This window comes from Penicillium solitum, assembly GCF_028829755.1.
Source record: "Penicillium solitum strain IBT 25940 chromosome Unknown utg000002l_segment0_segment0, whole genome shotgun sequence".
NCBI classification, from domain to species: domain Eukaryota; kingdom Fungi; phylum Ascomycota; class Eurotiomycetes; order Eurotiales; family Aspergillaceae; genus Penicillium; species Penicillium solitum.
This window is the reverse complement of record NW_027072122.1, coordinates 689,511-715,161: the sequence shown is the minus strand read 5'-3', so window position 1 is coordinate 715,161 and position 25,651 is coordinate 689,511. Positions and strand designations below refer to the sequence as shown.

Here is a 25,651-nt window from a genome sequence, read left to right as displayed (position 1 = left end):
GTCCCCTCTCGGTACATCTTTCTCACAATGCGGTTCGCTCTTTTCGCCGGCCTGGCCTCCCTGGTCTCATCCGTGACCGCAACCGCCCTCACCTACAGACTCGAAGCGAATGAGAAAGCATGCTTCTTCACGAACGTTGAGCAGAGCAACGCCAAAGTGGCCTTCTACTTCGCGGTACGTCCAATTGATTATCCAGCTATAACACATTCATTCTATGATAAATATTTTGGTTGTGGAATTATGGGTACACGGTGTGGTGCCAAATGCTGATATTGTACAATGCAGGTCCAATCCGGCGGTTCGTTCGATGTCGACTACTCCGTCACCGCACCGGGCGGCAAGATCGTTCTAGACGGCACAAAGGAGCGCCAGGGCGACTTTGTCTTCACTGCCCAGAGCGTCGGCGAGTACACCTTCTGCTTCAACAATGAGATGTCCACCTTCGCCGAGAAGATGGTCGACTTCGAGATCGCCGTACGTTTCATATCCGCCGACTCAAGGAAGCAGTGAACAAATACTAATTGAGCCATTGTAACATACAGGTCGAGAACGAACAGCGCGCCCAGCTTCCCTCCCGTCAGGGTGCTAGCCCCGAACAAACCTCCAGTCTGGAGGAGTCTATCTACAAGCTCTCCGCGCAGCTCTCCACCGTCTCCCGCAACCAGAAGTACTTCCGCACACGTGAGAACCGTAACTTCAGTACCGTTCGGAGTACCGAGCGTCGGATTTTCAACTTCAGTGTGATCGAGTCTTTGATGATGGTTTCCATGGCTGCGTTGCAGGTCTTTGTTGTGCGCTTCTTCTTCCAAGGTGCCCGGAAAGGTATGTTCACTTTTCCCCCGTGTTTGAGGGTTCGATATAGGCGCAAGGCATGGTCGTGTCTGGACTGTTTTGCCGCTGTTGTCTATCCCATTTGGTGGATGATTAAATAACATTCTTTTGAAACAGGTTACGTGTGATGTGAGCATGAGCATGAACAATAATATGATGCATTTTACTACCTTTTATATTGGCGTGTTGGCCTAGTTATTTCTGTTGAAAAATCTATGATGTTCTTGTCTGTCTGGACTAAAATTGAGAAATATACTCGGTATAGTAGTTGGCTTCGAGCCGAGGTGGCTGCTGATCGTATGACATGCCAAAAGAAAGCAATTGAGGTGAATATTTGGTTCTTAAAGGCAACTCGGGTTCAAGGTGAGGGTCAATGACTGTAGGGGGACTTACCACTAAGGGAAGATCCATTGACACACCAGGCTCAAAATACACCGGGGAACTGCATGCTCGAGATGCCCGATGGTGTACGCTGTACGCCCCAAGCTCTGTGCTCCATGCTCGAGATGCTCAATGCTATATGTTGTACGCCTCAGGCTCTCTAGTCCATGGTCACAGGGGTATAACCGGATTCCGTCGAAGGAAAGTCTCCAAATAGAAGGTCAGGTCGTCTGTCGCTGAGCATCAATAAGCACTGAACCATAGCGGAGCCGGGGAGGCGAGGGCGATCGTTGCTGCATGTTGTATGTTCGCATGGATAGAACCGGTTTATGTTCGAACGAAGGTTTCCATCGGCGAGCCTAGACGGTCTTTTGCTGAGTCGAGGCTGATGAAAAAGTGCGTCGATATTGTGCTGGACCCGTTCTCATGCCTCGCGCCTCTCCCGGCACCTACCATCCGGGATGACCGTGCAGCCGGGGAACCGGGTACTGAATGCTCGCAGTGATGGAACCTGTTTCTGAGCGAAGGAAAGTCTCCATTATTATGTGAAAAGGAGTATGTGGAATGACTTGCAGCATATATTTGCGACCAGAGCGCAGAGCAGAGGCGAAAGCTCACATACTGATCATACTAGTTAGTTTCGGACCGGTTTCGTACGTCAGTTAGACGTTGTCTTATCTATATATGATGCTAGGAAAGATGGTAAACACAAGTCCAGATGCATTGATGAATGCTAGCGTGTTGAGTGCTGTCCGGCTAAGGGGCAATGTTGTACATAATACTATCGAGGCCGATGTCCTGTCCAAAACAGGTTTTTGGCTTCTCGTCCTGGCCCGCAATGTACAAGAGCGTGCAGCCAAATCATAGGAATGCCAATAACAAATGTGTGGAGATAGGTTGTTGCTGGACATCCAGGGCAAGGGCCCATGACGTGAGACGGTGCCGGTAAGAATCGGCTCCGTGCAGCTAAATTGCTGCCAGTGATATCATATGCTCGCTACGATGTGCAAAATAGGTACATAGTATACCTTCGTACTCCTTTGGCTTACAATACATCGTAGGGATCGCCGTCAGAGGCTGCGGTGTGATATCATTTGATACGCACTAGGAATTGTCAACCTCGGGTGTCTACTGTTTCAGTTGATCGACATGTAGTACTAAGACATACAACATAAAACGTATGTACAAAGTATTAGATTTAATTTGGGCAGTCTAGGGCCTATCATAACCTGTGGGTTCGTATGTGGTTCAGGCCTTCAGACCAGGCACGACATGGAATGGGACAGTGAAGAAAGTGGACCGTGGAGACTCATTTATTGACACTTAATGGGCAGAGAAAGACCCGCAAGTGCACATTTCGGTATCATCTACGGAGTATGTCTCGCACGCTTGTTTTTGACACATTCGGATGTTGATACAACTTGTATACTGTCATGTCTGGGATCGGACCCTTGAGGTGAAGCAGCGGTATGGTTCGGACTCCATCAGACTATGTTATAAAAGGGGCTAAAACATACGTTGTACTCCACAAGTTTGTTTCTACTGACGACATCGTATAGAATTTCAGTCAACTCTGATATCACACGAGTATCATTCTCTCTCCATTAACTTGATGAGAAGATATCTTTCTAGTCTGCATATTGGTGGTATGATAAGCCCACTACATTACCGACTTTGGTGCCAGCTGGATTAGACTGGTTCCTCTTCAAAATTAGGTCGCTGGTCTGAAAAGTTAGATGGCTGATCATGTCTGTAAATGACAATATAGAGAGTATTTCAAACGCTCTGATGTTGCTGGGTTGCTCCTACTTGAATCATCTTTCGAGGCAAAGGGGATCCTATATGCTGGATATAAGCTCCGGCTTGCACTAATATCCCCTAATGCAGTAGTACCATGTAATGCGGCCTCTTCAAGCTGAGCAAAATGTACAACTATCGAAGAGGCAAATTGTGACAAATGACTCTGATATTTTCGGTATCGTGCCGATCCTGCAACAATCTGCCTCTCCCCACTGTCATCAAGTTTCGTCCAGGGTTCATGGATGGCAAATGCACAACTCCGTCCCACCTCTGTTCTTCGATGCGAATACCCCTGTCACTGGCCCATGCGCCTTACCGATCGTTCTGGTCAATTTCGTTATTCTTCTAGTAGGAACAAGTATGGACTCCAATATAGTGGACCTACCCCGATATTCCATATCGTAACGCAAGTTTGGTTGCGACCATTGGAGAGCGTCAGAGTCTATAGACAATAGGATTTCCTGACTCTGGTACCGTGTCTGGGATTCATCTGTCGGGAACCCGACTGATTTGTCACTATTTCCAATATAGAATAGCGTGAGGTTAATATACAATGTAGTCACTATGTACATAACTAAGTAACATCTGAAGATGAGGGCTCACTGACGTCAGGTGCCATTCTGCCTCAGGCATCAACGCCAAGATTGGCACATTCCCCAAGGAAATCACTAGCTCATCTCCACACGGCGTCTCCATTTCTTCCTATTTCGTTCATTTCTGATCATTCGGCGAATGAAAACAGTCAAAAAATTAATTAAACCTTCCTCTGCTGCAAACTGTATCTCCACTGTGGCTGAAAGCCTCCATGTCTTTGATACGATGTACCAAACTGTTTCGGCTTCAAGCTCATTTTCCGCAGAAGAACGTTCCACTTTTTATAACCAAATCTGTCTCGGGTGACTCTGATTTCATTTACCATTTCTATGACCGGCGATTATCAGTATCTGATGGCCGGCCGAAGCACAAAATCAAATCGATTGCTCGGATCGCCCCGGTGTCTTGGGGTATGACGGCATAGCTCCAACATGAGCCTCAGCTACTGCACAACCTTTTTCTTGTGCAGGCGCATTTACTGCTTCCGACCACTCGGATTACATTGATTTTGATGGGCATGCCAAGCTGACTATTGATTTAGTTTGAATCAATCGATGTATCCAAGCATCTCACTACACACTACTCCGTAGAACCACACCCCAATCTGCGGCTTTGTAACAGCGTGTTTCTCACTCCTATACCGGGGCTCCACTAGTGATGCCCACATTTTCCTTCCAAAGGACACCCTATCCCGTATCGATACAGAATGCGACATGGGCCTCGCCCCTCTAAGGCCATGATAATTCAATTATGATTCGTCCTGTAGACGTCAGGTAAAGATCTGCAGGGGACCGGACTGTAATTGTGCCGATCTCAAAACGCCTTCGGCTCTCAACAGTCATTCACATTCCCCAGTGACCTCATCGAAGCACTGTGACCAATCCATGGGTGGAACGACTGATGATATCGCTTCCGGAGTTCACCAGTCTCCGTGCACATGTGGATCTTAGTTAGTTCATAACATCCTGTGATGATGATTTGACCCCACATTATGCTATGCGACATACCCAATAGGTCGACGATATTCACTTGCCTACAAACATTGAAGGCTGGGGTTTATGATGCTTCTTATGATGTCGCCTAAGAGAAAATATCCTCCCCCTCCTCCCGCCCCCTTTCGGCCAATTATGTCACCGTACTCCCCTCAGTGTAATCGGTAGAGATCTCTTGTGTTTACCATGGGTGGAGGAGAAATTAGGCAACTTATTGACCTATCAGAGGCTGCAAAGTCGGGTGCGTTTGCCATCTTCGACCACCCGATGTGATCTCAGTCTCATGTGGAGCCACGCGTGTCTTATATAACAACCTTCCTCGCAAATTGGATCCAGTTCTTCGTATATGTGCCCTAACTCCTGAATCCTGCACCATAGCACTTTCCCCTACCATTTTATATCTCCTTGGACCGAAACATACACACTGTTAGATTTCCGCCGATTTAGTACAACACATCATCTTGTCTACCCGCGACCCTCAGGACCATTACTATCCAACACAACGACTCTAATTGGTTAGATCTTGAAATATTTTCCAATATCACAGGTGAGTAACTGTTGAATTGACTGGGATACCAGTACCATCTACTTTCCCCACGACACCCACAACCCAACCTCCACCCCACGGTGATCGTCCTACAAATCAGCCTCATCCCTATGTCACAACCACCCACAATGATACTATTGATCAACTTTTTTTTACACTCCTGTCGCTGTCTGATAGATAGTCCTGAAACCTCAGCTGACCGTTTCACCTCGAAGACACTTTTCCTTCCATCATGAGTCACCCCGCCCAAATACAACAAGCAACTGAAAACATCCACACCATGTTCCCAGCCTCTGATAGCGTGGACGCCATGTCCAATGAGACCCTGGTCGATTCTTACCGGTCGCTGGATCCCTCTCGCGCCTCGCTGGAGGACTACAATCGCTCCATGCTGCAATACACCCAGCGCCAAATGTCTTCCTTCGTTGACACAGACGACTCTCGTCGTGATAGCCAGAGCAGTGGCAAGAGTGGTCGTAGCATCGCTTCCAGTGCCAGCAATATATCCCGACAGGCCACTGGATCTTTCACACCCGTCAGCAATACCCCTCACCTTGCCGAGACCAAGGTCAGTGGCCGCGATATGGCTTGAGGCTGAGTCTGTTGGATATTGAGGCTGTGCCCTGTATCAAGGTATGCATTTTATTTCACACTGATAGTTTCAATGTATAAGAAAGCTAACAAATGTACTTTCAGCGGTCCTGTTCCACCAATATCGTGATCTAGCATCATAATGATACCTAGCATTGGCGAGCTGTTGGCGGCCATGTGGGACCGTCAACAGCCACGTATACTTTCCGTCAATGCCTACCCAGATGCAGAATTTCTGTGGAGTTTTATATGAGATTCGTGCAAGAGAGCGTGCCTGCTTTTCAAGCGATATATTGAATGTTTTTTTGAGTTTGATTTCTATATGGCCTCGACTCGTCGGGGTCAACTGCGATATCGTCCTTTACTTTCCCCAACCCCTTTTCTACCCACTTTTTACTTTTGCATAGCATTTTTGGGATATCGATTGATCCTCGCCATCCTTTCCCCGGGCTTTTAGTGCCGGATTACGCACCGCGTATTCCGCCACTCCAGACCCCTTGGTCGTGAATCATCGCTTTCAATCCTTCTGCATCCCTTATCGGGAAACACATGACTTTTGCTTTTTATCATTGTCATCTATGACCGTTTGGGGGGTTCATGGGACTGGAAGGCAGTCTACAAACAATAGTTCATTTCCATTCCGAACATTTCTTGAACACTATCCACTCTTCCCGGGGTCTGGGGTAAGCGATCGACTCGTCCGTTCTGCTTGATATTCCTTCACAGAAGGAATACTGGCCTGTATATTATCTGTGTTTTTACTTCTTCCCAGCGATTTGTGCGTTTCCCTCTTATGATTCTTCTATATGATCAACCAACTCTTTCTCTGAGTCGAGGACACTGGACTGTCCCTCGGAGAACGATACCCTGTTACGATACCACATAGCCGCGTTGGCCATTGATGACCTATACAATTATACACAATCAACCCGGAGCAATCTTGTCTTTCTTCTACTTATGTTTATTTTCTTTATTATTTCCTTTTCGGCTGTTGGCTACGTAGTAGAGAATGGCTTCGGTACATTTATCCCATTTATGAAATACGCCTTAATATTGAGTTAGTGGCTGAAACAAGGCTTATACTACTCTGAGACAAATTGACGTCAGCATAACAGTACTATTGTGGCTTGGACTAATATATTTAGCCTAGGTGGCTTCTTGGTTTGGTCTAGCATCGTCTTTTTCGGAGTTTGTTCGGTATATTTTCTAGCTTTTTGTTAATATAGTGTATGTACTGTTGGTGGAGACCAGGCAAAATAAACATGTGAATACTATATATAATATACCAAAGCTGTAAGAAACAAGTCAAATCCGAGATCTAAAGAAACACTAAGAGTTAAGATCGAAGTGAAAGATCTCATACCTAATATGGTAATATTTCTCGTTATCATACATCAGTGGGGTCGAAGGACTAGTCAACCGTCACAATGGTTAGTGGCGCTCTGACCGGAACGCTAGGACAACACGGGCATCAGATGATTACCCCTCTGGATAGATACCCCGGTGTGAGCCCTGTAGAGAGATAAGACTTCCGTAGCATCCGGGACGGTGACCAAATCTTAATATTGGAGTTGGGAGTTGGTGTCTTGTCTCTGAAGTAGTGTTTCGAGTATGTTTTGGAGGTTCCCTCGAGGATCGACTGCATGGAGCTAGAAAGCTTGGCTTGGCTAGCTTTATCTAGGTCCATTGAAAGCGCAAGTGGTCAGATAGGCTGGGTCCATCAGTCCTCCCAGCGGGCCGGGGCCGCTTTGATCGGCGATGCCGATGTTTCAAATATGTGTTTGTTTAGGTGAGGATGGGACTAAAAAAGACGTGTGCGCAATGCGTTCATCTGACTCAAATGGGAATTTCTGTTGGTATGGCGATTAGAGAAGCGAATAAAATGGGGTTTGTTGCACTTTGTAGGGTTATATATCTTTGGTAGGCAAAACCTGATGATTGCATCCAAGTTTACTTTTTTTTTGACCCCAGATTTATTAGGATTGTATTTTCGTGTTTGAAGTTAACTAGGACATGTATTTAGTATTGCCAATTAGGAATAAATCCACTTTTTGCTCAGAAGGACATCTTCAACATATGTGTACAATCTACCATTTTGCTCTCCTGGTTCATAGATCGAACTCTCTGAATAATTGCTTCTGAAGTCGTGGGCTTCTACGAACATTATAGTTTTAACTTGGGATCTTGTCGCGTTGTAGTGAAGAGCTGCGTGCTTGAGGCATCCCTTGCATACCTCCGAAGGGGAATCCAATACACCCGTAGAGAACTTGTCCTCCCAACGAGTTGTATCTTTTATTGAACATGAGGTGGGTTAAAAAGACCATGAATATATTGTTGTGAGCATATTACATTGTTGTATGTCCCAATTGACTCTACTTTATATCGCTGCAAAATATATACATATCCCAATTCGAACATAGATAAACAACAGACAATACCAACACCGAAGCCCACATACCAGAGTAAAAGGACCCAGAGAGACCAGTAGAAACTATTACCGAGAGTGCACATTCCACATGGTTCAACTCAGCAGCGAATCAAGGCCATACCGTACCTTACTAAACAGAGGGATGAGACCCTTGGAATCCTGGGATTCGACTACTAGCCAACCAAAAGCGCCCAAGGGAGGAAGGCAGAAGAAATTACGATAGGCCTATTGAGGCTGGTAGGCCCCCCAAAAAATCGAGCATTGCGTACATTGAAGGTCAACATCGTGTTCCTGTTTCCTCCCCTCCGACATCCGACACACCCATCGACAACCTCGCGACAATCAAACCGGCCCAGCTGCAGCCGTTCAATTAGATCTCGATTCCAGAGACCAACACACACTCATTTAATTCACTCCCTCTTACATTGACGTTCATTCCGGATATCCAAGTCTCATAGCTATCCGCGGTTATACATCCACTCAGTACTTTTCACACTTGCACAACACACGAACAACAATAATCAGCAACGATGCACCTCACAACTTTCCTCACGGGCCTTGTCTCCCTCTTGTCTGTCACTACCGCCATCCCAGTGGGAAACGATAACCCAACACCCGCATCCTCCGTATCCAAGTCTCTCATCTCGCCCTCCAGCTCTGCCTCTGCCTCAGCTTCGGCTACCCCCTCGTCCAACCCGTACGAGGCTTACACATGCCCCAAGGGTAAGTTCAAGTCCTGCTGCATGTCTGTGCAGCAAGCGGGCGGAGACGTCGTCAAGGGGCTCGGCGAGTTAGTCCCAGTCGTCAGCGGGCTGCAGGTTAGCTCGGCTATATCTTTCCAGTGTATGTTTCTCTCCATTCTTTCTTCAATATGACATTTGGAGACTTGATTGTTGTATACTAATTCAATATAACCGTGCAGGCAAGAACATGGCTGAGAGAGAGGCTCCTGATACATGCAACGGGAAGGGTTACTCCCCCATGTGTTGCAATAGCAAAAGTGATGTATGTATTTCATCTTGTCTTGCTTTTCTTTTATTTTGTGTTTCCGAGAAGAGAGTGTATCTGACTTGTTCTTTTTTTTTTCTAGGATCCCGGCTTCAACTCCTGCAAGCCTTTCGAGGAGGTTAAGAAGACTTACTATATGAACCATATGAAGGATATGCCAGAGACGCAGGTCGATATGATCATGGACATTCTCACTTAATTTCAACGGCCTAGCCGGTCTGCAACTATGTGACATGGGATGAGTGCCGGATTTACTTTTTGGGGTTGTATACTTACAAATTGAGGATTGTGTGCTGGGGTCTTTTGGTTTCTTTTTTCGTTTCTACTTGATATTATATGGACAATTTACCTGTGATAGTTTGGCTCATGGAAATTACGGTGTGTGATTGCGTACGCCATGCTTCTAGCCGTGGTTATTTTCGATCTTTTTTCAATCCTCGCAAGGCTCCGCTGTAAATGTTTGCAGATTGCTATGTCCATCGAAGTTTACTACGTTGTACCTATACTTACTGTTGAAAGTACTTACTCAAATGCAACAACAATCAAATGTACTCTTTCATATTGTGCTTTAAATTAACATGAATACCCCGCTGCGGTGGGGCCGTAATCATACAAACCGCAGCATTGGAAGGCTGCCTTTCCATTGACTCGATTTGAGTCGATCGCATTTCAAGCATTCAAGCATAACTCTTACATCTTTCGTGTGCACATGTTGATTACCACCCGCGCCCGCCCTGGGGAGGAGGTCCCCGTGGCGCACCACCCCGACCCCCGGAATAAGGAGGGGGGAAGTGATGTTGACCCTGCGGCATTCCGTACCCCTGTCGCTGTCCCTGGGAAAGAGAAGGATGATGGTGGTACGGAGGAGGGAAGGCTGAGGAGGATCCGGGTCCGGATGCGGGGAAGGGCATCGCTGGAATATGCGGGGGAGGCGGAGGCCAAGAACCGTAGTTGGGTGCAGGTACTTGGGGATAGCCATTGCTGGGACCCATGGGAGGATGGGCATACTGTCCATTGGAAGTATGGGTAGTAGGGAAGGAGCTGTAGGGTGCGGCGGGGTGTTGAGGTTGGTGAGGGGGCGGGAAGTGTGAAGTGGATGATTCGTGAGGTGTGTATGAGCTTTCCCGGCTGCGTGAGCGCTGTGGAGAACGGTTTCTTGCTCGCGCGTCATTCCGATGACGGAAGCCAGGTCGGTATGATCGTGATTCACTTGGAGATCGTGACTCGGACTGACTGGAGCTGTCGCTGTAGCGTTGGCGCTTGTTATTGGTTCGTGATACACTACTACTGCGACTTCGGTCACGGAAGCTCTCGATGTCTGTGTCGGCGGGTTGGCAGAATTCAAGGGACCATCCGGAATAGTGTTCGCCGTCGAGGATATCGCCTGTGTTCTCACCCCGGATCACTTCCTGGCCCAGCTGATCGGCGTCTGTATGTTTGTCATCCCCAGGGACTCCCGGGTCGAAGTTTTTGTCCACATCATCGAAAAAGGCTTTGAGATCTTCCACTAACTTTGCGTCGGCAGGACCTGCTAGTAATTGTATCGGTTTCATGGTACCAGCTCGGATTGGACTAGTCGAGTCGGGCAGAAGGTGAGGATAAATGTTGCCTGCACGAACATCCTGCCACGTCGTCGATGGATCTCCATGTCTAGATGGCATGATAAAGGGCGCATTCTTGCGTGACTGCTTGGCTGAGTTTAGCTCGTTGGTCGCATTGTTGAAATCCATGGGGATCCCCAAGGTCACGACTTGTCGAAGCTTGGTGACCAACTCGGGATGGAAGTATTCGTGCTCAGACCAAAGATCTAGGAGATCATCTAGCCGTCGATGGTGCCGTGGGTTCTTTTGGCGATCACAGTTTGCTGCGTGGCTGACCAACTGCACGATACGCAGCTGCAGGGACCCGGTCACTGCGCAGAAGGTTGCCGGGGTGTCCATGTGGTACTTGCAATGGTGTAACAGATCATTAATCAAGTAGAGGATATGGAGGCGTTGGCGCTTTGCTGATATTTTGGATCCAGTGGGCTGGGATGGTGGGGAGGACGCCGCGAGAGCATCCAGGTAATTGGCCAGAGCCCGTACCCGACTAGATGAAGATGCAACAAAGCGAACCAACCAGGCTTTACAAGTCTATAAGAGGGAAAAATATGGTTAGTAAGGTGGTATGTGAGAGTAAACAGAGGTGACAGCGGCTCAAACCTGAATGTTGGCTTTGGAGCAGTGCGACAACGCGCGCTCTAGCGAGGTGTGGAAGGCGCTTATCTCATCGCGAGGAACCGAAGTAGGATCTGGAGATAGAAGGCAAGCGGCAAGCGTAGCCTTGAGAATAACCACATTGGTCGACATTCTGGTTAGGTCTCACGATCTCCGATCTCGCGATATTTTGAGAGAGAGAGTTCCAGGGTGTCAGCCTGTCTCCATCATGCTCGGGCATATTCCTTATCGAAGCTTTTATCGCACGTGAGCACATCGGATCATTCATTATCCGATGCCGCTTTGGGTGTCCCACAATTATTCCGGGTCCACGGGTGGACATCAGTGTGCGTATTCAGCAAAGGGGATACCCGTGGACCCGTGGACCCCGGGGCCGTGGACGGCCTCGTCGCCTCGCCTCGCTTTATATTAATACCTAGGTACAGTTTAGTCGGTTTATCCATTAGGAAGGCGGAAACAACCGAACATCCACCCATAATTCCTTGGCACAACGAGCATTTATACAAAGGTAGTAGCGGATAATCAAGAAAGACCAAGGTAGCCGTGCCAAGTGTGTTGGGCGCTTGGCACGGCTATAGAATGCATTTCTTTTGGGGATTGTTACTGGGACGGACCCCCCTTTTGTTATTTGGAGACCCCCTGCCCCCCAGCCTGAATTTGGCCTGGTCCCTTAGGCATCAATATATTCTGCCAGCAAAATATCTGCATGATTGAATATTGATTTACCTACAATTGACCAGTGAAGGCAGTGATTTCGAGTGCAAAGCGGCTAGCAAAGCGGTCAGTGTGTGCATGGGGCAGGTAGGAATTAGGCAGAAATTAGGCTAAATTCAGGCAGCGGCGGTCCAAATAACGAAAGGGGAGTCCCAGTAACAATCCCCTTTCTTTTTATATGTGATTTATTATGCAGAGTGGAGAGATCTCTAGAATACTACAAATACCCTCTGCAATCTGCATTTTTATACCTAATTGCTACGGAGTACATATCTCACAATTGTCCCTTGTTGGGGTATAATAGGTATACTTGAATTATTCCTTTTTGAAAGAAGCCGACGATCAACAGCAAGTGTGGCCGAGTGGTTAAGGCGTCGTGTTTAGGTCGTCATTCATATGATTACAAAACCGCGATTCTCCGGAGCGTGAGTTCGAATCTCACCGCTTGCATAATTTCTATTTTTTTTAGTCCAGTCGACGAGACGAGCCGAAGGACTAAAGGAAGAGTCGATCACGTCATTGAAATGGATATTGTGAAACAGTGGAATGAAGGGAAATTGGCCATCTAGAGTGAAAAAGGACACTCATATATTATGATTATATATAGTAACAACATTTGGAGACATTCGGTTCAACCTAACCGATTTCTAGAGCGACCCGCATGCCAGAGAGCATACGGAGTACAGCCTCGAGCGTTCTCCTCTTCAATATGTTATGTAGGTAACTACTACGTAGATTGTAGGGTATATACTATTAACTGGTTAGCAGCAAACTCATACATGTAGACATCCATCCACTAGATGTCTAGATCTAGAAGCCTTCTCAGGATCGGGTATGTGGTTCAGTATCCGTAGCATAGCCGTAGACATACATGCATCCGTAAAGTTACCCGTGAACGCGTTTTATGTACCTATGTTTACCAACATTGAATGTAGAGAAGTGAAAGTGTTCGGAACTGAGTTCCCGGTCTATACCCATATCATATTCCCGCAGTTGACGCGGTGAAGTCCAAGCCCACCTTTCGACAGGCACATAGATACTAAAAAGATCCCCATATTTTGTGACTTGAAACCCCGCGATGGCGTAAGGGAAAGGAACAGTGCCGATCCATAAACCATCTGATCACGGATGAGGATTCCCATCGAGGATCAGGCCATATACCAGATGCCCCGCAATGTCCGGGCCACTTGCGCGATTGCATGGCCTGACTGCTAGTTACCTTCTCTTTAATATAAAGTCTCTCTGGTCATTTAAATCTTAGTTTTATCTTCATACTCTGCGCTACACTACTCTATCCTGCTTTGCAACTCTGAAATCAAAATCAAAATCAACATCAAACCATACCCTCAAGGATTCTTACCACTACTATGGCTTCCATCCTCGCTTCTCAAATCGCCCGTCCTTCCATCCGTCACTTCTCAGCCCACCGTCCTCGTCCAGACTCTCGCGCTGCCCGCGCCGTCGCCATGGGTTGCATCGTATCTGGTGTGGTACTCCCGTTTGTCCCACCTGCTCTGGAGAGTTCGCGACAACGGAGCTCTGGCATGTCTACTAGCGCCAAGTAAGTAATAAAAAATATACCGCGTTTTGCGTCTGCAGTCAATGCGAGCTGGTGTGGAGAAACTAACCTGATATACAGGAACCCCCCACTTTGCTTCCATGCGCGCTAGTCGCCGCAACCTTTGACGACTCGCAATTTTGGCGGGACTGGCGGTGCAGGCGCTGATACAAGACTCAGTTGCCATGGTTGCGATATGATGCATTATGACCGAGGAGTTTGGAATTGGCGTTGAGGTTCTCTCTCTTTTTTTTTTTTAATACTAGCACTGTGGGATCGTGCTAGTACATACATTATTACTATTGAACGTGGAGACAAGGAGGGGGTGGAGACATGTTAGACCTCATCGCTATGAATGGCAGGGATCGATAGACAGCCAACTTTGTGCGAATCAATCCATTACTGAACTGACTTGGAGCTCGAGTGCAACGAACTAAATGTGGTACAAAGTAGATCGAGTCCGAGGAACTCCCCACTTCCAGGTTATCCACCTTGTTCCACAATCCTATATTTTTCAGTTTGCGTACGGAGTATCCCGTATCAAAATAGTATACAAGGCGCGCCAGCCGATCAACTAAACCGGTTCCCACTCGGAGGCCGGTACGGCTGTGCCGTTTCATATTTCCCCTTCTCCACCACACGGTCGGTATCGGTCAAGGGTTCGTGCCGGGTAGGCGCCGGGTCGTGGGAAGCTTCGGCACTTGGCGAGGCGGCATCATCGGAGGAGTTCTGGAATCGGGCCATGCTCGCTCGTTTCGAGCTAGTGTCGTTGCCCGGGGTTGGCGTGGAGGCTGATTGCGCTTGGCGCTTGTGCTCGTTCTCCATTTGCTTCATTTGCGCCTTGCGCTTGACCTCGGCTTCGAATCGGGCTTGTCGGTCGGCGTTGATCGATTGCTTCGCGAAATAGTAAGCTCCGCCGCCGGCTATAGGGGGTGTGGTTAGTCGCTTCTTCACTTGTGGATTACTGGATTTGTCACTGGTACTTGGCCAGCAATCAATCAATAGGTCACATACCCAGGCAAAGGGTGCCCCAACCCATCCTGTTTAATTGAAAGCCATATCAGTACTCATGTTCTGTTTCTATTTTATCTTTCAGATAGAGACATCTTCGCTCACCAGGTAGATCGAATCTAGAAGAGGACAAAATTAGTAACATTAGGGAGGCATTGGATAGAGGAAATTACCGTATTCATGGCGAACAATGTGGTAGTTGAGAGATGTGTGAAGTAAAACAGAATCGAAAAGGACGCTCTACGTCAGTCCGAGAGACTCCCGAGGTCGGACCCGGGCTGCGCACAGACCAATGATTGTAATGATGCCTCAGGCCACTGATTATCAATCAGCGCATCGTCTTATGAAGCCTAGGAATTAAGGACGACCGTTGCCTTGATTAACCTTCTCTATCATATATATGCTGTCGCTCTAGTCGACATCTCAACCACCACTGAAGGCTTCACCCTCCATTTCTGACGACCGCCGCCCACCGACACTTATCCCGTTGTTTCGCAATAAACTCTCGATCTTTTTTCGCCGCCTGTTCATCCGGCGCAGCATCTTGGTTCCATGCTGGCGTGAGATACTTTAAACGGGGGGCGTTGCTCCGCCTCACCGGTGACTCACTCACTGAGATACTATTTGATCAGACTTTCCGCGCTGTTTCGTTTGTCTTGCTGAACACAGTTCAAACATGCCTCCCAAACGCAAAGCGGCCGACAGTAAGTCTCTGGTACATATCTCCAAACGATAAGTGACTGATGATATCCAGCCGGCCGGTCTAGCGGTGCTTCAAAGCGGGCCACACCAGTCCCCGATATCGACATCTCCAGCGGCGATGAATACTCGGACCAGGAAGAGTTGCCAGAGGAATCCAACTTGAAAGGTACAGTGTGGCAGTCTGCTCACCTAAAGTGAACCAGAGACTAAAATTGGAGCATAAAGCGGTCGTCAATAAGTTCTCTCTCGAGGCTTTCAGCAAGAAGAACCAAGTGGAGAAGACGGACCCCAGATTTGGATATAAGGATCTTTCTTCGCTCCCACTGAAGCGCGACCACTACAACCGGCCGTTATGGATCGAGCCCTTGAAAGGAACAATCACCCTCGAGAGTTTCTCCCCGCTGGCACCCCAGGCCCAAGATTTCCTGACCACCATCGCGGAGCCGCTTTCCCGTCCGACCCATCTCCACGAATATCGTTTGACCGGACACAGTTTATATGCGGCGGTCTCGGTTGGTCTTAAACCGCAGGATATCGTTGAGTTCTTGGACCGTCTGTCGAAAACACCACTCCCCGAAAGCATTCGGACGTTCATCATCGAGTTCACAAAGTCTTATGGAAAAATCAAGATGGTGTTGAGGCATAATCGATACTACGTGGAAACGACAGATCCTGAAATGCTTCAGCGGTTACTGAAAGATGAAGTGATTGGCCCCCAGCGAATGGATAATACCGAAGGAATCATCGAACGGGCTGCTCCAAAAATGGGCGGTCTTGTCATTCCTGGAACGAAAGATGCTGCTGGTGTACGAGAGACCACTCAACAGGAGGCTGCCGCTGCCATAGCTAGAGATGAGACCGAAGAAGGAGGGGCCGTGAACTATGGCATCGATGACATTGGCGAGGATGAGACTGAAGAAGCAATCACGTACAGTTTCGAAATCCCCGCTGCTGGTGTCGAAGTGGTCAAGGCCCGCTGTCAATCGATCGGATGTCCTGCTTTGGAAGAGTACGATTTCCAAGGAGACACAGTCAATCCAAATCTGGACATGGATTTGAAACCCGCGGCGCGGATTCGGTCTTACCAGGAGAAGAGTTTAAGTAAAATGTTCGGTAACGGACGTGCCAAGAGTGGTATCATTGTGCTTCCTTGTGGTGCCGGTAAAACCCTTGTGGGTATCACTGCCGCGGCGACTATCAAGAAAGGCACCATCGTCCTCTGCACCAGTTCTATGTCCGTGGTTCAGTGGCGAAACGAGTTCTTGCGGTGGACAACCATCGACCCGGGTGATATCGCCATTTTCACGTCGGACCACAAAGAAAAATTCAAGCGGTCAACTGGTATCATTGTGTCCACATACTCAATGGTGTCACAGACCCGTGCCCGGTCTTACGATGCCCAGAAGATGATGGACTGGCTTCAATCGAGAGAATGGGGTATGATGATTCTTGACGAGGTGCACGTCGTGCCAGCATCGATGTTCCGAAAGGTCACATCTGCAATCGCCGCACAGAGCAAGCTAGGTCTCACTGCAACATTGCTACGTGAGGATGACAAGATCAAAGATTTGAACTTCTTGATCGGACCGAAGCTCTACGAAGCAAACTGGATGGAACTGGCTGCACAGGGCCACATCGCCAAGGTCCAATGTGCCGAGGTATGGTGTCCAATGACAACCGAGTTCTACTCTGAGTATCTGCGGGAAAGCTCCAGGAAACAAGCTCTGCTATACATCATGAATCCTCGCAAGTTCCAAGCGTGTCAGTTCCTGATCGATTTCCACGAGAAACGCGGCGATAAGATCATCGTGTTCTCGGACAATGTCTACGCTCTCGAGCGATATGCGCTCAAGCTGAACAAGGCTTACATTTACGGTGGAACTCCTCAAAACGAGCGCATGCGTATCCTGGAAAATTTCCAACACAACGAGCAGGTCAACACTATCTTCCTGTCCAAGATTGGTGATACCTCACTCGATCTACCCGAGGCCACTTGTCTGATCCAGATCTCGTCTCACTACGGTTCGCGTCGTCAGGAGGCTCAGCGCCTGGGACGAATCCTGCGAGCCAAGCGTCGTAACGACGAGGGCTTCAATGCCTTCTTCTACTCGCTCGTGTCTAAGGACACTAATGAGATGGTATACTCGGCCAAACGCCAGGCATTCCTGATTGATCAGGGTTATGCTTTCAAGGTCATCACTCATCTGCAAGGCATAGACAATTATGAAGGACTTTCGTATGCGACCCCAGCAGAACGTCGCGAACTTTTGCAAGAAGTCATGCTGCAGAATGAATCATCCGCCGATGTCGAACAGGTCAATGATGATTTGTTCTCAATGCGCTCTGGAAAGAGAGTCACCGCCAAGAAAGGAGGTGCTAAACGTAGTGCTGCCACTCTTAGTGGTCTGGCTGGCGGTGATGATATGGCCTATATCGAGTACAACAAGAGCCGGAACAAGCAGCTCAAGGATAAGGCTGGACATCACCCGCTGTTCAAGAAGATGGAACGAGACCGACAACGCCGCAAGAAGGAGAGGGAGACAGAGGACTAAAAGCTGAAATGCGTTTGCTGTTTTTGCTTTCCTTGGGCGCGTTAGTCTTTGACCTTTTCTCTTGCACCTGCACCCCAGAATGAGATACCCCTCAAATAATCACCATACGTGTTTATAAAATCAAATAGTAAGTTTAAAAACATAAACATTTGTACTATAGAGCAATCTAGACCTACAAGTCTGATCATCAAATGAGTAAGTTGGTACTGAACAACTACATACCTATGTACTTGATTTCCTCTGCCACTTCTTGGCGGTCTCTTTCCGTATTAGTGCTCAGACCTTGCCGCTTTTTGCTCACTGAGTACAACTGAGCACGCCCCTGAGCGCTCTGATCCGCTCACTGAGCATTATCTGAGCGTCCTGATTCGCTCACTGAGTCTGAGCTGAGCCTAGGGGTGAGCGGCCTGAGTAAGCTACATCAATAAAACGCAACACGCTAGTCCCATCACGTACAACCCTCCTCTTTTAGATGGCCTCCATCATCCCATCAAAAAAGGCCTGGCATCATCCCTGTGACCATTCATCCTGGTAAATTGGCTGCAACTAGTTGCGCCACAATGGAGCCTGCTACTTGACCACCCAATCAGCATTACCATTATATGATAGATGCTCCTGGGAATACTTTTTCTAGGATCTCCTAATCAGGCTTCGGATGACTACCGGTACTAGGGAAATTGGATGAGTCTACCCGGAGATTTACGATACGTCCTGAGATAGGGAATACTAGAGAAAGATCGTTCGGATATGGCGGCAAAGAACCGCTTCTCTCGTCAATAAGCGCATGCATCAAAAGGCTTCTATGAGCAATCGTCTTTCTTTTACGCTGAACAGATTATTACGAGAAGGACACGAATCATCAGGAAGTCTTCAATGCTTAACCCCTAAGAGCCCAGTAGAGTAGTTCCAGATGCGTGTAAGCTATATTGTTTAGGCCAATCATTCGCTCATAATCACCCCGGTTCCTAGAAACCCCAACCATCTAGCAAGCCCTAAGATAAGTAATGATAGATAAACACTATTATATAATGGTATTAAATTAGACTAAAGATTTCACGACACACGCATTTACTCTGCCAACCCTTACATTGCAGGAGGTCTATCCAATCAAAGGCAAACAACCAAATAATTACAAGTTCAGCTTGGCGCTGTACACCACCGCCTTGAGGCTCACTTAAATGTAGTGTAGCTTATACACTGTGAGGAAAGGTAGAACGTTTATTGATTTAGACTAGATGGATGATGGCGTTGCGGCAGTCAATTGAATCCGGTCGATTTATCGTGGCAGGGCCAGCGAAGCGTGTACCCCCGTTGTTGAGATCGAAGAAAAAGACGGTCACCGGAATATGTAGGACGCAAGCGTTGGTAATGATAATCCAGAGTACCTATAATACCTTTCTCACGTCGGAGACAACGAGGTTTAGACGTGAGTGGAGTACGATGGCTTGGCCGGTAACCATGGCGTAACATTAGATCATGAGGGGGATTGGCGTTAGGATGTTGGATGCTTGAGAAACGAAACGAGCTATGACAGAAAGTTTGTATGTCAACACCAGGCTCGGCTCTGACATGGAGCCAGATGTCAGAATAGGGAACATGTTGTGAGTGGCTATAACTAGCTGGCCATCGATTTCGGCATTTTCAAGAGCTTCTTCACTACATTTGTTATTCTATGGTTGATAGCAAATAACAAAGCAAGTTGAGACCTATAGAAAGAATATCATGCCTCTATCAATTCATTTGCTTAATACTTTTCAAACATCAGTTAGGTTCACTAGCTGCTAGCAGATATATGAGCTGGGGAAGTATAGATAATATATATGTGCCCGAATTGAAGATATGAAGTTTGTGATCATCTTTCTGTCATCTTCTTAGACTTACTTCATGTTTGCTGTTGTTTAGATACGATGTTATATTGGCCTCTGTTAGTTCTTGAAAGCCTCCATCAAGCTCCTCAACTCTGGACTTTTGCCTAGCTAAAGTCGAGAACCTCTCTGCTGGCCATTGACCCCCCATTTGCCAGAGGCCAATAATCCCCATACTTCCCTTTTATTGACCTCAATCTTATTAGGCTCATATTCTTCACCTTCATCCATAAGCTGCTTCACAATACTGCGTTTTCCTTTAGAGATTTTAAGAATTGTTCCTCCTTTGACTGGCAGAAGTTCACCACCAGATGGGATGCAGCTATGGACCCAATTATTTTCAGTTAGGTCAACCGTTCTCATAGCTAAATCACTAGAATCAACAAGCTGATTCAAATCACTGATCATGCGTAGCTTTTCCGGAGCCTCCGTCCAGATAGGCATGTTGACTAAGCCAGGAACGACAGCTACCACGCGGATGCCGACTGCTTACTCTAGTTTCTCGAGTGTTCGCACAAAGCCAGAAAGTACGTGTTTGGAGCTGTGGTGGAGTGGAAATGGGAGCGAGGTCACTTGTGCCGCTTGACTAGAGATGTGTACGACGACTCTGTCTAGAAGATCTTGATTCCCCACTTACCCCTCCTTCCTTTAGAAAGTGGGGGATGACTAGCTGGGTCACACGGATTGGATGCACGATATTAATATCAAGCGAAGTGTAGCGGTCTCTTTTGAAATGGTGCTTCGACGGTGAGGCTCCAGAAGCCTTCCAGAGATTGGACCATGTCTATCCGGTGTTAGGAAATCACGAACAGCGAAGATGAACTTTGAGAAACTACTGTATATAACCCGTTGCTTTTATCCTGCGTGCCCCTGCATCATAGCTCCAAGTTCTCATATCGGATAAGTGTGCAAAGAGCACATTTTCCCATTCAGAATAGAATTTGTAATCATCATTGACATCGGTAAGCCATTGATGCCTTGACTTGCAACCAACCGGGACTTCCTAAATAAGTAATGTGGCTTATACCCCGCAAAGCACTCGACATTATCTCGTGTTGTGAGAGGTTATTATCAAGTCGGAATACGGGGAAATTTGGCTTTGCATACAAACTACGGCTATCTAGAGCAGTCTATAGTTATGGCACGGAGAAGGCGAACATGAAAGAGAGACTAGGAAAGTATTGCGAACAGAAAATATATAGGAAGAGATGGTGTTCTCCATGCCCCTCCCTGCCCTAAACAGTCTAACCGGAGTACCTATTCCGTTCTAGCTTGCTTAGGTCTAATTTGGCATATTTGCTTCCCGGCATGTCAGCACCATCTTATAAACTTAACAATAGGTCGGTGAAATTAACGCTAATTGACTACTATCGCATTGCCAGTACTTCTTTTTCCAGATCACTCATCTAGCCCCAAGAATGTTATAAGATCCAGATACGCTAAGGCAAAGATTGATAGCTGTCAATGCTCATTTGACTATCAATTCCGAAAGCACTCTTGGACCGGAGACTCTGAAATTAGCTGTCTTTCCTAATGGCGCTTTGTCTGGTAAAACCGTGTCTCCCTCTCTAGCCAATTTTCTGCTAAATACACTTCAAGTATTCACTCTGAGCGGCAAGGTTCCTCTCATTACAGGGTATGAATATTTTGAAAGCGAAACTCTTGAGTGACGTACTTATGGATAAGCAGAGCGGCGCGTGGATTGGGCTACGAAATCGCCCGCGCTATTGTAGAATGCGGTACGGAAGGAGTCGTGCTACTTGATCGAAAAGCAGAACTTGTGGATAAGGCAGCTGAAGAGATACGGCAAACGACCGGAGTGCCTGTGCGGTCCTATCATATTGATACTACGGAAGGGACATCAATAGATTGCCGTTCAGCAAGTGTTAGGCGCTTTTGGCTATATTGACGTGGTAATCAATTCTACTGGAATTGCTGAGTTCGTTCGCTTGCGACAATTATAGCGCAAACGCTGACCGTAGAATCCTAGTTCGAATATCAAGGCCGAAGACTACGACCCCGAGATGTTTCGACGACTCATTGACATTAATTTGACGGGGTCATTCCTCATCGCCCGCGTGGCCGCAAGACACATGATTGCTCCCAAAGCTTTAAGCAGCATCGTATTCATTGCGTCAGCCGCGGCGCAGATTGCCACCTTCCCACAAGAACAATGTGCATATAACGCCTCGAAGGCCGGTGTAGTTTATCTAGGTCGGTTACTGGCTGCAGAATGGGCGAGGTACCATATTCGTGTGAATTGCATCTCTCCCGGGTACATGGATACAGAATTGAACCGCGTAGGGGAGCTGGAGGCTCAGAAATCCATCTGTAAATCCGTCATACCACAAAAGCGGTTGGGTGACGTACCCGAATTAAACAATCTCGCGGTCTATTTAGCATCTGACTCATCGAGTTTGATGACTGGGGCAAACTGCGTTATTGACGGAGGCTTGACTTTGTACTAGACTGAACATCCCGCCATAAGGATGAATACAATTGAAGTATTATTTAAGTTGCACGACGATCTAGAGAAATGATATCTCATACCCTTTTCGTCATCGGTTTGATTTTTCAAGTTGTCCAAGGGCAGTATATATTCTGCCTCCTGTGCGCCTGCGAACGGACTTGCAAATTGTCGAGGACGCCGAGTGACAATAAATGGCGCTTTCGATAAATGCGGAAGCCAAAGGTCCAGGCGGTGAAGTAGAAGCTGTCCAAGATCCAACACTTCCGCATTACAACGAGAATAGCGGGCCTACGAGGGACTCCAGACTGCCATGAATATGGAATTTTTGTGCATCTGTTTCAATCCGCTGCCCAATTGAACTGGTGTCACATGTCCAAATACTGTGAAAACGCCACCTTGGGTGATCAAAGAGTGTAGTTGACAACCAATTCCGGGATTTCCAGATCGAGTGGTGCAAAGCGGGGTAGCCGACCGCCGACTCATCGCTGATGACAAATTCGAATTGCGGGTATTGGCATTGGGAGGCAGTTATAGTCGCTCACTACTAAGATTCGTATCAACTCACGTTCAAAAAATAGATTAAAAGCTTTAAGTACTATACAAATGTAGATTTAAAGTAAAATCAGCCCAAAACAGTATAGAATTAGTGGTTGATATTATATGGAAGAGAATGTGCTGGTATTGTGTGTGGATATATATATTTACTCCATGTATATACCTTCCAGTTTATACCTTGTAGTTTGGATTTTATTTTTCTAAGTAAAAGCCTATATTAGACTTCCGCACGACCCAGAACCCAACCCAGTCTGGGTCTGGGTCGAAACCTCATAACCCAGGCCCAACCCAGACCCAGTGACTGGGGCCCCAGAAAACCCAGTATAGCCCCAGTTCGACCCAGTTTCTGCATAAATTATGGCATAAATATTTAAATAACATACTGTCATTTTCCCCTGTTATGGTTTCTACATCGAAATGCTACACTCTCTACCAACAAGGCAAAGGAAATTTTAAGAAATAACCTCGTTCTTCAAAGCAATATATCTGGTTCAAGATTAATTACTTCTTCAAATGCTTTGTTTCATATGGAAAGGTGGTATGTGTTGGCTGCTGGTTTTCTCAAGCGTAGGATAGCATTCCATTTAAAATACAAAGTATACCCCAAGTTGCAGATATATATATTCAACATACATCAACATAATATATATTTTCATCTACAGAGTAAAATAATTTTTGAATTCATTTATTTCTCTTCTTCTGTTTAATTTTAGAGCTTATATAACTATGGATAGATATCTAGTAAACTTTTATATTCAAAACTACTTACTACCTCTTAATCTACTTGGTATATGCGACTTGAAGGGAGGGTAGGAAGAAATATTTTGAGAAGGATTAATGGAACTGGGGTGGGAATTGGGGTTTGACTAGGGTTTGACTGGGTTTACTGGGTTCTTACTGGGTTCTTACTGGGTTCTTACTGGGTTAAATGGGTTAAATGGGTTCTTACTGGGTTCTTACTGGGTTAAATGGGTTATGACTGGGTCTTGACTGGGTCTTGACTGGGTTATCTCAGGGGTATTTCTTTAGACCTATATAATTTTAGTATAATAGACTAATTAACAAGAGTAGGATAATTTACTATATTTGATATATCAATATTCCTAGACACTTCTACAACTTTAGTACATTTCTACCTTTGTACGTTAAAGAATTTCTCCCCTTACATCCCTTTGTATATATTATATGTCATTCTTATGTTATGTCTTAAAGCCAACTTTCCGACTTTACATCGTCGCTCTATAGTGGTGATCTTGACGATCTCTTATATATTTCAACTGGACAAGTCACACTATCCGCAAGTCAATATATAATCGACTCAAACTTCCGAAGACTAGATGATCCCCTCCCAATCCCCCTTTATTGAAACGCGTTGGACCCGACCGTAGGAAAGGGTTTATTCTATACGATACAATGTTATATAACGATTTTGTGGACTGGTGGTTAGAGACTAACTATAGGAGGAAAAGTAAGCTTAAATGGGATTCGAACCGCTATACAGAGATCTGGAATAGCTACTATTAGGTAGCTTAGGGTATTGATGGCGCACTAAAGGTTATGTGTAAGCGCTATAGGAAGATCCTAGAGTATCCTTATACACTAAGCCCGAATAGTATAGGCAAAGCGCAGTATCATGGCATATCAACTATCCAGAAACATCGGAAAACGGCTGGTTGTTTACGGTCGGAAAAGGGGAAGAAAGTAGAGATTATAAACTTCCTACAAAGAGAGGTATATTTTATATCATAAAACTAAGTAACTATACTAATTTATTATTATTCTAGGGAGAAGTTTCAGTAAGTATACCCTTCTTATAAGAAGATTGGGAGGAGGATCTCCTCCAATTTCTTACTCTTAACCGGCTCCTATTCTATCTGATCGAGTATCTATCATTTAAACGTATTATCAATAAAGCTCGTTCCGCCCTATCCTTTCCAGTGATCCTATCTGCCGATACTATCCGTCGCCGATTGGGCAGTCTAGTTAAAGACCGGCAGTAGCGTATCCTTCGTACGCTGCCTTCTGGCTTAAAGATATCTATTGCGCTTGACTGCTGGACATCTCTATTCTCGTAGGTATTTATGGCTATTACTGGCTATTTTATTGATAGTGATTGGGTATATCGTGAGGTACTACTTGGGTTTAAGCCGCTTTATGGTATATATACCGGCTCTTACTTGAGTAGTGTTCTTATAGAAACCCTAGTGGAGTATAATATTGAAGATAAAGTATTCGGGTTGACAACAGATAATGTATTAAATAATAAGACATTAGCTACTGCTCTCTAATAGGCTTTGTTAGATGATACTATTATCACCCGAATACTATGTCTTGCCCACGTTATCCAGCTTAGCCTAAATCAGCTTCTTGTTCGGATTAAGGCAGTTCTATTAAATGAATCAGCCGAGATAAGGTGGACAGAGAAGTAGTTAAGGCTAGCCTAAGAAAATGCGAAGTAAAGTCAGATCTCCTCTATACTGAACAAAGTCCGTTATCTTGCGATTTACGTTAATGTAAGTCCCTAGTGTAGAGAGACCTTTTACAATCTTCAGACAACTAATATCAAGATCGTTCTAATCTAAGATGTAAAGATACGATGGAATTCTACGTTCCTTATGCTTCGCCGGGCAAAGAGGCTACGTGCTATCTTCTCTTTATTCTGTATAGAGTATGATTGTGAGGAGATGCTACTTAGCGAGTAAGAGTGGCGTTAGATCGACTATCTTCTTTGTATCACCGAGCCCTTCTTTGATTATATAACACAGCTATTAAAGACTCGAGATGTCACTGCCCACTATGTGTTCAAGATCTATAATAAACTGTTTGATTATCTTGA

General features: G+C 46.3%; 9 protein-coding genes across 9 annotated transcripts; 6 read left to right on the top strand and 3 right to left on the bottom strand.

Moving 5' to 3' along the window:
- Positions 1–27: 27 nt before the first annotated feature.
- On the top strand, positions 28–959 carry N7455_003899 (p24 family protein; the record flags this gene model as incomplete). The annotated part of the gene is made up of 4 exons (XM_065604619.1): positions 28–174; positions 286–474; positions 543–822; positions 949–959. 4 exons carry the CDS (start codon positions 28–30, stop codon positions 957–959), a joined length of 627 nt encoding a protein of 208 aa, XP_065462170.1.
- A 4,418-nt stretch (positions 960–5,377) lies between these two features.
- On the top strand, positions 5,378–5,737 carry N7455_003898 (uncharacterized protein; the record flags this gene model as incomplete). The annotated part of the gene is made up of 1 exon (XM_040959425.1): positions 5,378–5,737. The coding sequence occupies one exon, from the start codon at positions 5,378–5,380 to the stop codon at positions 5,735–5,737; it is 360 nt and encodes a 119-aa protein (XP_040810076.1).
- A 2,957-nt stretch (positions 5,738–8,694) lies between these two features.
- N7455_003897 (uncharacterized protein) lies at positions 8,695–9,371 on the top strand (the record flags this gene model as incomplete). The annotated part of the gene is made up of 3 exons (XM_040959478.1): positions 8,695–9,007; positions 9,087–9,169; positions 9,255–9,371. 3 exons carry the CDS (start codon positions 8,695–8,697, stop codon positions 9,369–9,371), a joined length of 513 nt encoding a protein of 170 aa, XP_040810098.1.
- A 517-nt stretch (positions 9,372–9,888) lies between these two features.
- N7455_003896 (RNA polymerase II-binding domain-containing protein) lies at positions 9,889–11,520 on the bottom strand (the record flags this gene model as incomplete). The annotated part of the gene is made up of 2 exons (XM_040959453.1): positions 9,889–11,304; positions 11,374–11,520. The coding sequence occupies 2 exons, from the start codon at positions 11,518–11,520 to the stop codon at positions 9,889–9,891; spliced, it is 1,563 nt and encodes a 520-aa protein (XP_040810137.1).
- Positions 11,521–13,469: 1,949 nt separating this feature from the next.
- Positions 13,470–13,772, top strand: N7455_003895 (uncharacterized protein; the record flags this gene model as incomplete). Its single annotated transcript, XM_040959437.1, has 2 exons — positions 13,470–13,663; positions 13,742–13,772. The coding sequence occupies 2 exons, from the start codon at positions 13,470–13,472 to the stop codon at positions 13,770–13,772; spliced, it is 225 nt and encodes a 74-aa protein (XP_040810152.1).
- A 214-nt stretch (positions 13,773–13,986) lies between these two features.
- On the bottom strand, positions 13,987–14,903 carry N7455_003894 (uncharacterized protein). Its single transcript, XM_040959404.2, has 4 exons — positions 14,845–14,903; positions 14,777–14,790; positions 14,675–14,700; positions 13,987–14,583 (listed from the first exon to the last, which is right to left on the bottom strand). The coding sequence occupies exons 1-4, from the start codon at positions 14,851–14,853 to the stop codon at positions 14,231–14,233; spliced, it is 402 nt and encodes a 133-aa protein (XP_040810130.1). The 5' UTR covers positions 14,854–14,903; the 3' UTR covers positions 13,987–14,230.
- Positions 14,904–15,347: 444 nt separating this feature from the next.
- Positions 15,348–17,925, top strand: N7455_003893 (TFIIH/NER complex ATPase/helicase subunit SSL2; the record flags this gene model as incomplete). Its single annotated transcript, XM_040959441.1, has 3 exons — positions 15,348–15,375; positions 15,426–15,539; positions 15,599–17,925. The coding sequence occupies 3 exons, from the start codon at positions 15,348–15,350 to the stop codon at positions 17,923–17,925; spliced, it is 2,469 nt and encodes an 822-aa protein (XP_040810101.1).
- Positions 17,926–19,901: 1,976 nt separating this feature from the next.
- N7455_003892 (uncharacterized protein) lies at positions 19,902–20,574 on the bottom strand (the record flags this gene model as incomplete). Its single annotated transcript, XM_065604618.1, has 3 exons — positions 19,902–20,275; positions 20,322–20,376; positions 20,428–20,574. Coding segments are annotated over 3 exons (576 nt in total), but the record flags the coding sequence as incomplete, so codon positions are not given.
- Positions 20,575–21,323: 749 nt separating this feature from the next.
- Positions 21,324–22,258, top strand: N7455_003891 (uncharacterized protein; the record flags this gene model as incomplete). Its single annotated transcript, XM_065604617.1, has 4 exons — positions 21,324–21,333; positions 21,390–21,426; positions 21,480–21,675; positions 21,794–22,258. The coding sequence occupies 4 exons, from the start codon at positions 21,324–21,326 to the stop codon at positions 22,256–22,258; spliced, it is 708 nt and encodes a 235-aa protein (XP_065462168.1).
- Positions 22,259–25,651: the final 3,393 nt, after the last annotated feature.